The sequence below is a fragment of the Urocitellus parryii genome, chromosome 8, assembly GCF_045843805.1.
Source record: "Urocitellus parryii isolate mUroPar1 chromosome 8, mUroPar1.hap1, whole genome shotgun sequence".
In the NCBI taxonomy this organism is placed as follows: Eukaryota; Metazoa; Chordata; class Mammalia; order Rodentia; family Sciuridae; genus Urocitellus; species Urocitellus parryii.
Window position 1 is genome coordinate 134,185,517 of NC_135538.1, and position 13,284 is coordinate 134,198,800.

General features: G+C 46.6%; 1 protein-coding gene across 1 annotated transcript in view; it reads right to left on the minus strand.

Annotated features, from left to right (window-relative positions):
- The window catches only part of Slc22a23 (solute carrier family 22 member 23), a 179,131-nt gene that overhangs the window by 38,124 nt on the left and 127,723 nt on the right, over positions 1-13,284 (minus strand). Inside the window, exon 4 of the mRNA XM_026407108.2 lies at positions 9,139-9,307. Coding sequence (XP_026262893.1) covers positions 9,139-9,307 — 169 coding nt within the window. The remainder of the gene's footprint in view (positions 1-9,138; positions 9,308-13,284) is intronic.

Below are 13,284 nucleotides of genomic sequence, written 5' to 3' on the forward strand. Positions count from 1 at the left end.
GCATAGTCTGACTATGAAACAAAGTCTGGCCTGGGCCAGGGCTGGTGGATATCTATAGTCCCAGCTACTCAGGAGTTCAAGGTCAGCCTGAGTAACATAGAGAGACCCCATGACAAAAAAAAATAAAAAATAAAAAATAAAACAAAAATGACTCTCCCAAACAAATCCTCAAGAAATGTTAAAAATTATTATCATTCTGCCTAAAATGTTTTTAATATTTAAAGAATTGGGATCATACTGGAATTATTACTATTTTTTCAAACTGGACATTTATCTAACCTGAGGCCATCTGCGTGTTTCACAGTGGCATTTTTTAAATAATTAAAATCCCTTTCAGCATGTACATGGTTTCCTAAGGGTTTCTGCCCCCAGGAGCCTCAAAGCTGTCGCCTTCCCAGCTGGTGCTTTCTTTATGATGGCAAGTGGGGCTTTTCTTCCATATTAACGTTTATCTTTCATTTGGGGAATTGACACTATCACTTATGCTCCAACGGTAGGCAGCGCAGCCCCATCGTTCTCTCATTTCCTCATTATTTCCCATATGGCTGATTATCTTCTTATGGCTGTCCCCAATGCTTCTGATGATCGTGCTGATTGCCAACCACTTCTTTCTCTCATCAGAATGAAATTCCAACCGCACAGGGTGCAGTTCATGATTGTCTTCGCGTATCTGGAGCACGCCTGCTGGGCTTCCTCTAAGTGCCTCACACAAAGCATGCGTGCCAGGTAAATGCAAGATGAGGGTCTTTCCCCACTAGGCACTTGCTGAAAAGTCCTGAAAGACAGTACAAGGTGGAGGGATCGGCTGCGAGCAGAAACCACTTTCAGAGAAGACACCAGTGGCTGCTGGTGGCCGAGAAGGTAAGCAAGGCAGGGGGAACCAGAAACCAGCCAGGATGGAAGCTTCCAACATGTGTCTGTGTCTGTGTATGTCCCCATGGTGCCAAGTGGTTCCATCTAGGACCAAGCTTTTGTTATCTCATCATTCCTGGGAATACTGGTGACGTCTGCTGTCTGAGATGGTCAAGATGGCATCTGTCCTGGCAGTGAAGTTGGACCAGGGAATCAGCTGTCTCTCACAGGGTGACATCTGTTTCCTTTCACTATAGACCCTGGAAGCCTCTTTCATTTACAAAGTTATGAATTTCTACATGGATGACTCAGAGGATGTCCTTTTGTGTCTTCTTGACATCTCCATCCAAAGTGTACCAGGTCTCACCCTCCCATGCAGGAGGTCATGCCATTTCTTCTGCTGACATGTGACGGCTTCTCAAACTTCAGGGTCCAGCGGCACGCCAGGAGCTCTTCATAAGGGGACCCGACCCTCGGACACCAAATTTGGCAGCATCGGCCTTCACTTGGGAATTTGTTAGAAACACTGATTCTTAGATTCAGTCCTGGGGTTGCACTTTGGGAACCAATGGCTTTTGAAAACCAGTTTTTAATGACTTTCCCTACTTATGAGTGTTTTGCCAAAGCGTCTTGATTCCTCAGTTTCCCCATCTGAAAACAGGAATAATCCCACTGACCACAACTGTGACCTCATTCAAGAGTAGGATGGTTAAGACATCTTCACACATACAAAGGCTGCAGCTGATCTTGGGGAAAGTGTGTCCTAAACATTTTAAGACCTGCTCAAGTTGATGAACATCACAATGCATGCCTCTGCCTCCGAGGAGACACGAGATATAAATTACAGGGTAGTTTCCCTTCTGTGTCAAGATGTTCCCTGAGGCAGGACTGTGATGACAGTCCTGATACCTAGAGAAACAGTGGGCAGGCACGTGTCCAGTTAGCTGTCCCTGGGCTGCTCACTGAATCCAGATCCCAACTGTGCACTAGAAAAAAGTGCACCCAGAGGTAAGGTGATGGCACACACCAGCATTTTGGGAAAGAGCCTTTTGGAGTGCCTACTTCCTGTGGGTCCCTCCAGAACACTTCAGCCAGACACCACATGGACAGCGTGCTCCCTCCTGTCATTCCTCAGTAGGGAATTCCACCTGGGAAAACTGATGTCACCCTGTCCCACGTCTCATCTTCCCTAACTTCCACCCTGCCATCTCCAGAGATGTTCTAATGCAACTCAGACCTGGACCTCTAAATACAGCAGCAGATGGTGCTGTGCACAGGGCTTCTGGCCAGGGGAGGAGCTGGCACCCTGGTTCAGGCTGCAGTCCTGGAAGGGGCACCTTTTCCCAGTTTGTACAATTTGAATGTAAGGGGCGCTTCCAGCCAGCATCCTCTTCCATTCTTGAGTCATGTGCCGCTTATCTTCCTGGCCTATCTAAACAGAACTCCTCTTTCCCTTTTTCTTGTATTTTAGATCTTGACTGTTTCTTCCCATTCATTCTTCTTCTTTTTTTTTTTTTGGTCACGAGCTTGGAAGAATTCTATATTTATTCTAGAGAAAGGACCAGTCAGTATGACTTCCTTCTAGATTAGCACTGAAGCTCCTGTTGCCCTGTCCTAAGGGATGACAAATGCTCTCACAAAGTGACTAAACAAGTATTTCTATTTGGGACAAAGGCAGGGTGGATCTTAGCTTCAGGCCTCTGAGTCTATTAGAGGAATTACCTACTAGCGGTGGCACGGATTATATCACATGCAATCTCTATTTTTTCCTTGCTTCGGGACAAAGAGCTTAAATCTGACCCTGTGAAGCGCACTTACACACAGCTCAGATCCAGGGGGCGCATCATTTCATTCTCCCTGGCCCTTGGCTTTGGCAGCTCTTCTTCTACCTAAGCCCACAGGGAAACCCACAGTGGGTCCTGCCTGGCCCAGGCACGGAAATGTGTTATGAGCATCCCCAGGCACCTCTGGGATACCATGGCTCTCCTGCCTTGGCTCTACTCACCAGGACACAGACCATTCATTCATGGGTCACATCTTCCCTGTCACCAAGAGCACCTGCGCTCTCCACACGCCCTCACAAGTTCCTGTCTAGTCTCTGGGTACATCACACTGCTGCCTCCTTGGGCTGGCTGGCTTCTCCACCTTTGTGGTCACTTCATTCCAGAACATTCTGTAACCTTGTAGCTGCTGAAGGGCTGCCTATTGATCAGACCTTTTTATTTTCTGATGTTTTTGACATTCTGGGACTTTACTGATCCTCAGGAGACTGCCACTCCCAGGGTTAATGAATTCCTGGAGATAGTACAAGATTCACCTTCAAATGCATGTGTCACATGCATACCCACAATCCACAGCCCACATCCCCCCCAAATCACTTCCTACCTCAGACTCACATGCTGAACTGCTTTCTGCCAGCCCTAATCACTGCAGGACCAGGTATCAGACAACTGGGGACAACCTTATGTCCCAGAGCCTGCTGAAGTAGTCAGTCTAGATAGTTCTAAGCCTTCTTACCCTGTCTCATCTGTTCTTTCCTGGGGCGGGGTTGGGAGAGCAAACCACAATAAAGGCTCCTGCCTACATTTTCTCCTTTCCTCTGCTGCCTGACAGATGTTGGTGATTTCCTGTGTGGCCCTGTGTGGCATGGTGTGCCCCCTCCTCCTGGAAACTGTAAGCAATGAACTATCTTTTCAATGGCCATCATCTCCTGACCTGTTGACCTCACTGCACCTAGATAATGGTAAAGCTCCATGGTTCACGGGATGGACCAGCCCTGGCCACTGCTCCTCCTCTTACCCTCTTGTCCATTGGCAAGTTTCCCTGGGTTCACTGCTAAAGCATTTCTCCCATCAGAGCTCAGCAGGTGACCCTGTCCATCTCCTAGTGTAGGCACTGTGGCATCTCACACCAGTGGTCTTTACAGCTGTCTATCTCTACATTAACCCTCACCTGTGCTAGGTCTATTCTCCACACATCAGTCAGATCCTCTCTGAGCACACACCAGAGCCTGCTAATCCCCTGCTTACAACCCTACGCATTTCTGTAGCTTTCTGGAACAGGCACATGGTGCTGAAAGAGCCCCACCTACGTTTCCGAGTCTCCTTCTACGGGTCCCTCTTGTCTACCAGGTTCCAGTGGCTACCAACCTTCCTCTGCCCCTTCCAGAATGAGCCAACGGAAGCTTCTGCCCTGGCTGTTCCCTTTGGCTTGGGACACTTTTCTACCTAGAACTCCGCATGACTTCTCTCTGGTTCTTTAGGTGTCAGCACAAGGCTCAGCTCCTCAGAGAGGAGCTCTGAGCGGCCCAGGCTCTCGCTACCCTCCATCCCACTGGGCCGTTGGATTTTCATCTCAGTGCTGATTATCTAGAAGCACAGCATTTGCTTATTTATGGATTTGTGGTCTGTGGGATCCCTCCCACCCCTGTATTGTATTCTCAAGGGAGTGGTGACTTAATCATGTGTAGTGTACTTGGCATCTAGAACAGCATTGGCATGGGGAACTGGTAATTACTCAATAAATAATAGCCAAATTAACTTCTCTCTCAGATTGTTCTGATTTCTATAGTTCCTGAAATGCAAATTCCCCAGTCTATAATTTTTGGTCTTCCTAATGGTTTTCTCAGAGATCTGTGAATTTCGTCTGTGATTTCATCTTTTGCAAGAATTTTCTTTCATGAGAGTCCTCAGTTAGCTCATGGGAGGTTCTATTGTTTACCCTGGAAAGTCTATTTCTCGGCCTTAGTAGGTGGCTGGAATTTGGAACCCACAGCCACGCATGATGCAGACTTTAAGACTCCTATTTTTTTTTAGGGTGAGTCTTTCTGCCCACAGTCCAGGGAACCAGCCAGTTTGGGGCTGAGTTCCTGTGGTGGGCAAAGACTTTCGAGTCCTGTTGTCACCGATGGTTTTGACTCCTGTGTTTATTTAAGAAGCTCAGTTCTAATTGCATGAAAAGCCTGTATTCTTTTTCTGTTTCCACAACAAAATGCCTGCAACTGGACAGTATATAAAGAAAAGAGATTTATTTAGCAGAGAGTACTGGAGGCAGAAAGCCCAAGATGGATGGGCCCCATCATTTCAACCTCTGGTGAGTGCTTTATGGCAGATGGCATCTGTGTTAGTCAAGTTTTCAATATTGTGAGAACAACTTAGAGAGGAAAACTTTATCTGGGACTCAGGGTTTCAGAGATTTCAGTCCATGGTCAGCCAACTCCATTGCTTTGAGCCTGAGGTGAGGCAGAATATCATAGAGGAAGGGTGTGGCGGAGGAAAGCTGGGTAGCTTGTGGCAGCTGTGAAGCAGAGAGAACAAGAGAGGGGCCAGGGACACACTGTAACACTTAAGGGCTCACCCCCAGTGGTCTACTTCCTCCAGCCACACCCTATTCCCCTGTAGTAAGCCATTCCAATCATTAATACGTTACATGGATTAATCCACCAATGAGGTCACAGCTCTCAGAATCTAATCATTTCACCCCTGATCACTCCTGCATTGCCTAATACACGAGCTTTTCAGGGGACACCTCATATGCAAACTGTAAGGGCATCAATAGTGCAGAAATGCTTGAGGAAGAAATCAAGTGGTGACACAGGAAGCCAGAGAGATTCAGGGGTCAGGCTCAGTCTTTTATAATAACCCATCCTCATGAAATCTAATTACTCCATGAGAAGAGCTTCAGCCCTCTCCAAGGGCACACCCCCAATGACCTAATTACTTCCCATTAGGTCCCACCCCTTAAAGGTTCCACCACCTCCTAACACTACTATACTGAGGACCAAGCATCCAGCACAGGAACCCTTGGGGGACAAATCACATCCAAACCATGGCAAGGCCTGAGAGTTCTAGACACTGTACAGGTCTTCAAACCCAAGCTCCTTAGGCTTCTTTCCGGTTCAGACACTGAGCTATGTCTGTTGGAATCCTCTCTTGCCCCGGCTCCTGGTAACTTCTCTTTGTCACATTGGAGCTCAGCATTGTGTTTTTTTAACGTTATACTTTATCCAGCATTTGTGTGTGTCTTTAGAGGGGCCTCTGCCTGTTCAGTCCTCTCTCTTGACTAGGAGATCCCTTCTGGCCCATCTCTACACACCTTTGTCTTCACTGCCCCCCACCCCCAAACTAATAACCCGCACCCTGGGGGTTCCGCCTCGCACTGGTTTATAGTTCTCATTAACACGTGCGCTTCCATGCCTGCTCCTTAGAGTTACTACAAAGCACCATGCATGCGGCTAGGCACCCTGGGTGCTTGCAATAAATACTTGCTTGTTAAAGCAAAGTGAGCGACTTTCAATATTTTGCCACCAACAGCTGGTTGTGCCGGCTGGTGCTGCCACTCAACCCCTCTCCCCAGCAGGCCACTGCATCCTGTGGAATGACGAGCCTACTGCAGCAGAAGGGAAGAGGCTGTAATTAGGGAGATGAAAAAGGGCAGGCACTGCCACAGTCTTTCAAAGCCAATAATTCTTTTTTTTTTTTTTTTTTTTTTTTTAGAGAGGAGAGAAAGAGAGAATTTTTAATATTTATTTATTTTTTTTAGTTTTTGGGCGGACACAACATCTTTGTTGGTATGTGGTGCTGAGGATCCAACCCGGGCCGCACGCATGCCAGGCGAGCGCGCTACCGCTTGAGCCACATCCCCAGCCCAAAGCCAATAATTCTTGTGGAGCCTTTCAAGGCTGGTAGGCAAAGGTGGAATATAGTTCTCACCACTACGTTTTGTTTCGTTTTTTTCCCCCACTGTGCTGGGGAATCAAACCCAGGACTTCATGCATGCTGAGGTAGTGCTCTGCCACTAAGCTACACCCCCTGCCCTCATCACCAATTCTTTCCTTTTATATCTGGAGTCCTATATGTGTTAAGAGGTGATATAATAATAGTAGTAACCATATTAGTTAATATTTAGTATTTATAGAAACTTACAGGCCTGATGCACTAAGTACCTTCAATAATAATAATATAAATAAAATATGATAATATTAAACATATTCATCAACACATAGGGCACTAAGTGACAGGCATCACTCTAAGTGTTTCTCAAATTGACTTTTCCAAACCTGAGTGTTAATAAATCTGAAGCCCAGAGAGGTTAAGCAACTTGTCAAAGAGGCTCTGTACCCGAGTCTCCCTTCCAGACTTCTTCTGTGCATCCCCCCTGCGAGCATTATTTCAAACAATTGTGTGTAGTAGAAACTATTACGACCTACTTCTTATGGAGATGAGAAAGCAAGGACTCAAGTGTGGAGCAGGTTGTTAGAGACAGAAGAGCCTGACTGCAGTATGGAGCAGTGAGCACGTGGCATGGCACCTGGGACCACTGCCCAGCCACTCCTGCAGCACACTTTAACTTGTTAAAGTTCCCTGGAGGCCTTTTCAAAAGTGATAAAATTCTATTTTTAAATTTGTATATTTTCAAAAAAATTTATTGTAACTTGTAATGTGTTTAAATAAATGCATGCTTTATCTTGATTGTTGTTAACCTCAATGTATTTCTAAAATTTAAATTAAAAAAAAAAAAGATACACAAAACCCCCAGCCATTCCCAGTACAGGCCAGCCCTGCAGACCTGGAGCTGGTCTCCAGGCCCTTCTCTGTCATCTGCCCACAGCTCTCTTCCCACCTGGGACTGGTGCAGGGGGTGGGGGCAGGGAAACAGTCCTGTCTGTTCTTCCTGGGGTGAGGCTCTGAGAAGTTGTTTTCCCCCATCCCAGGCCTCTAGCCCAGGGTGGGCGGCCAGCACCCAGTGCCCTCAGGAAGCAGCAGAGCTGAGTAGAGGATCTGCAGGGCAGGCATAAGGGACGAAGGCCGAGGGAAGGCAGGGCACAGTGCACGGCTGGAGTGGCTGTCTCCAAGTCCAGGCTCCGACAGGAGCCAGCTAGGGGACCACAGGACACCAGGAGTGAGCCACTTGCTGTTTGTAGAGTGCTTGCAGTCTGTGCCTGGCATGGGGTCAAGCACAGAGCAAGCATTTGTTAGATAAATCAATGCCCTCGAATTCTTCAACAGGCAAAGCCTAGTGGCAGATGCCCCAGGGCAGGGGACAGGAAGGCCTTCCTTATAAGATAAAAGGAAGACAGTGGATGATCCCCTTCTGCTCCCAGGAAACGACCTCATTCTTGGCTTCTAGAGACCCTGCTAGAGGTATAAGGGTGTCCTGGGCTACACCTGGCTCTGGGGCTGGGGAGGAGCCTGGTTTGGGCAGCTGTAGCTGGTGAGCACCTCCCACCCTTTTGTTCAAGTTATTGCTGGCTCCCTGCCACCCCTGAGGTTCTCCTGTCACACACAGCCAGCAGGGCCAGGCTCTTGAGGAAAATGCGCCTATTCACTGGTTTACCCTCATTTCTGGGAGGGTGGCTTTGCTACCAGAGTGGAAGGTGGCAGGACTATGAAGTTAAGTTAAGGCAGGTGCTTCTGCCTTAACTCCCCCCACCTCCATCTCAAAAGCAAGCCAGACTGACAGCCAAGCCTCTTGGCTCCAGTGAACACTTAAAGCAAGGACACATGGGCTGCACGGGCCAGCCACTTCACCACGCAGTGCGATGGGTATCCTGTGCACTAGGGCGTATTGAATGTCTGGGTGAAGCGCAGGCATGGACAGGTGGGAAGGAAGGGAAAGAGAAGGAGGGAAGGAGGGAAGGAAGCAAGCATCTATAAAAAGGGTCAGAGAATTATTTTTTTTCCTCCAATCTCTATCCATAGAGCAGTGGTTTTTCAACATTGGCTGAACAGGAATCCTCTTGAATCTTTTAAAAATTCAGTTGTCTAGAGGTCCTATCCCCTAGAGCAGTGCGTTTATTTTTTTTTCCTCCCTCTAAAGTCAGCAAGTCAAAAACTTGAAAGTTACTCTGAAGGACCAGATAGGAAGCACTTTCAGCTCTGTGGGCTTCCTGGTCTCAGCAGGAAAGTGTCCCTGGGCAATGCAGGTGTCAACACCTGAGCAGGACTGTGCTCCAGTAACACTTTACACAGATGGTGGGCTGGACTTGGCCCACAGGCTGAAGTCTGCCCACTCCTTACCCAGGAGATAGGAAGCTTCGACATCACTTCTTTGACATCTCCATGTCTTCCTTCCAACATGAGCTCCCCCCGACCCTTGCTTGCAAATCCTTTCATAAAAACACATGTCAAAATAACCCTGGGGGGTGGGGGGCTGCAGCAAGGAGCTGTGAAGCCAGACTGGAGCTGGGTGACAGGCTTGGACTTGTGGGAAGTCTGGGGATCCCAGGGCCTGTGCCCTGAGTGTGCAGGGTTGTGAATGACAGGGACACGCGCGGAAGATACTCACGACCAGTAGAGCAGCATGAGCAGGAAGGGGCAGATGATGAGGGCCTGCAGCACCTGCCAGTCCCGGCACAGGGCGGCCAGCCCGGGCATCAGGAACTGGCCAGCCATGGCCACGAAGCTTGCCACCATCGTGATCATGAACCGTTTTCCAGGCGGACACAGCTCTATTCCTAGGACACAGAACAACAAGAGAGATGTGAGTGACGTGCCAGAGGCCTGGGGGAGCCCTACGTGATATGCCAACATCTCATACATGGGTGAACTGAGGCCTGACAGGAAAGGGAGCAAGATGTGGCTCAAGGTCACAGAGCAAGGACACTGTAATTCAGAGGTGCTTAGCTCAGAAACTAGGAAATGCTGCTGCCTGTGGGGATGGACTTTCTGCATTGCCCACTGTCCCCTTCCTTTGAGGTTACTGAGCTGTTGCCATTCCTTCCTGTCTAGGATCCTGCTGGACACCCTTTCAACCTGTAGATGGGACACCAGGAACATCCATCTATTCACTCCCCACCTGTCCATCTCTTCTCCTGGTCCTGACCTCAGTGCCCCTTGAGAACTCTGAGTTCCAGGTGACCTGCTGTCCCTGGGAGATCAAGATAGAGCTGAATTGCCACCTATCTATGTAAACAAGACAAGAACAAATAAAAAAATCATAGAGTAATGATGTGGCCGGAAAACTCCTTTTCGTATTGGAATCCTGGTACCCAATATAATGTGGGTAGGTTGGGCATCTTTTCCCAGGCTGCAGATGAATCACATCTAATTCAAGTGAAAAAAGAGTGTCCGTTTTCAACAAATGCCCCCAGATGGAGGCAGATCATGGTTCCTCCTGTCTCATAATTTTACCTTGAGTAAAAAATATGCTTATATAACTTTAACCAAGTGTCAGCCCCATGCAGGCCCACTTCATGAATCCTATAATAATGGCCCTTAAAACTAGAGGCATAGTTTTTATCTAGACTTTCTACTTACACAGCATGCAAATTTGTTCGCTACTCTCCTACTGCAATGTACAGTATTCCCTATATTTTTCTTTCTTGCTTTTTTTTATTGTTTTAAGTATAGTTAAAAGGATTTGAGAAGAAAAAGCAAAAGAAGAAAGCCCCTCAGCAGAAAATACTTTCATGTCTTTGAGTCTGGAGACTGTTCAAAGGGTGGACTTTGTAGATTGTTACAATAGCGCATGGGCTGGTTCTCCAGGCTGGGGTAGAGGTAGGAGGTAAAAAGGCACTGAGGAGGGGGAAGATGAGAGGGAGAATGAAAAAACTATACTTGGCTACAAGGATATTATCAGTCCTAACAAAAACAGGGCATTGTGTCAGCCAAATCTATACCAGCTCATCTTTAGAAAAAAAAAATGTCATTGGAATTTCTATTTCTGCTTGGCCACAAATGGTCATCATCATAGCTACATTGATGAGTGGTAGAGAAACCTGGTCTCTCTGACGATAGCTAATAAAGAGCCTTTTACCATTTAATTAGGAAAACAGGATTAAATAGCCCACTCTGGGCCATTTGCTGTGATGCTGTTCCTTCAATACCACAGGCCAAACTCACTAAAAAGATTACTGCCTCGCAGCGCCCAGAGATGGCATTTCTGCCCTCTGAAATAATAAAGAAAAGAGTCTCTTCAGAAAAGGCTAAGAGTGGTAGGTTCTAGCTTTCACTTATTAAGCACAAGCAGATTTGCTGCTATGGAAACCAGAGATCTGCATTAGTCACAGTGCATGCAGTGTTAGGAGGCTCAGCCTCAGCAAGCATCAGATAAGAAAATTTGGCACTTGGTCACCCCATAACCTTTAAACAAAGTCAGAGAGAGAATGTCAAAGTAGTAATAATGGCTTCATGTCAGTGAGTTTGGTCATATGACAGACCTGTGTGCTCCATGTGTTTTTTTTCTTTACTGCCTCTTTAATTTAGTGACACAATATATATGTGGTTCTATTTTCCACGTTTTCAGTTACCTGTAGTCAACCCCAATCTGAAAATATAAAATGGAGAATTCCAGAAATTCACAACCCATAAGTTTTAAATTGCATGTCATTCTGAGCAGCATGATGAAAGTCTGTGCCATTCCACTCTGTGGGGAGTGAATAATCCCTTGTCCCATGTATCCATGCTGTATATGTTACCCACCCTGTAGCCACTTAGTAACCTCCCAATTATTAAATTGACTGTCATGATAAATCACAGTGCTTGTGTTCAGGTAATTCTTATTTTACTTAACAAAACAAAAAGTAGTGATGTTGATAATTCAGAAGCGACAAAGAAAAGCCACAGAACACTTATTTTAAATGAAAAGGTGAAAATTCTCAACTTCCTAAAGAAAGAAAAAAAATCATATACTTAAGGTGGCTAAAGTCTATGGTAAGAAAGAAACATAGTATGTAAAGGGTTTGTTTATATACTAAAACTGCTGAGGTTTAGGCATGCACTGCACTGGGGGTCTTCAAATATATCACCCAAGAATAAGGGGGGACTACTATACAATTCTTTTACTACATGCCCTCTTTGGGATCCTTAATCCCACATAGTAATCTACACTTGTGTGATATCATTCAAAAGATCACAAAAGATCACCATGGTCTAGGTTTGCAGATGATGGAAGAAAATGGTTCCTTAATGGGCAAGTAATGGTGTAGTTTGACATCACAGTCTCTCCTGGGCCCTAAGGATTGCAGTGGCTACGACATCAATTAGTGTGACCACTGATGTGAAAACTATTAAATTGTCTTAGTTTTTCTCTTTGAGGTCCTCTCTCCTAAGTGGTCTGAGTTGTCCCTTAACTTCTCTCCACCTGTGGGGTCGGTGGACCTGAGATGTCAGCCTCACAGGGGAGCTTGTTAGAAATGCTTCAGCCCAGGCCCACTCAGACCTACGGAATCAGCACCCATATGCTAATGAGAACCCTCTTGAGGACTGGCTCCCTGTACTTCCCAATCACTGTAAGCACGTTTGCCTCCCAGATATAGAGCTGCAGAAGCAGAGCCACCTTTTGATCTCTCCACTCCTGCTTTTGCTAGGAATCCTGGCAGAGATTTGACTTGATCTCACCAGGTAGTGCAACCCCAGGTACACAAGGCAGCTATTTGTTCTTTTGGCAATTCCTGCTGTGGTAATGGAAAAGCACAGTGACTTGAAGTAGGGACACGGGTGTGGACATTTGCAGACAACGGCCTTTTTTTGCCTTGACTCACCAGAAATTCTTTCTAAATTGCCTGAATCCAACCATGTTCTGAAGGCTGGCTATAAAAATTAAAAAAAAAAAAAAAAAGCAGCAGCAATTATCAAGGAACCACAGGCACTTTAGGCTTGCCATTAATCACATGTTCCTTTTGGAAGGTGAGAAATCTGTTTTTTTTTTTTTTTTTTTCCTGAAATAGGAGAGAGAGAATCCACCAGAATATTAAAGCCTTAAGTTACAGCATCTGTCAGAAGAGGTTAAGGACTGCAAAGAGGTATCTGTGGCCACCCATGGCCTGCTCCACCTCTATAAGCAGGAGCAGTTGGTGTAATGGCTCACACACCTTGAAGATGGTTCCTATCACCTGGCTGGGACCACTGACTTTGACCATGCAAGGTGGGGAATGGTGTTCCCAATCCAAGTGTCCCTGGAAAGCCTGGCTATTTTGGAGAGTAGGTCTCCCGCAGGCAGGCACCCACAGCACCCAAGGAAGACCAGTTTCTAAGCTGTGTCCTGGTATGTCTTAGACCCAACTTCTTTGCCAATGAAGCCAAGCTTGTCTTAGAGTGTCGCTTAACAGGCAGCAAAACTTCCCCTGATTATGTAAAATGGTAATGATCACAACAAGCCAGCATCTTAAATGATTCATGAAAGCATCAAACATAAACTATCCCAGATGTCCAGCATGCAGGGTCAACACTGCTGTGGTGAAGAGCCTGGACTGTGGAGACAGAGTGCTTGGGTTCAAACCCTGTTCCTGCTGCTGGTGACCTCAGTGTGGTCATCTAAGTGGTCATCTGTGCCTGAGTTTTGTGCAAAATGGGGCATTGTGAGTGTTAAACAGTACACAGTGCTGAACACAGGAAGCACTTTGTGCCAGCAGCTGTGAGTGATAATACTGTACATTATCACCACGTCTTAACACGACAGTTATCACTCATTAGTCACATTTGACCCAATGAC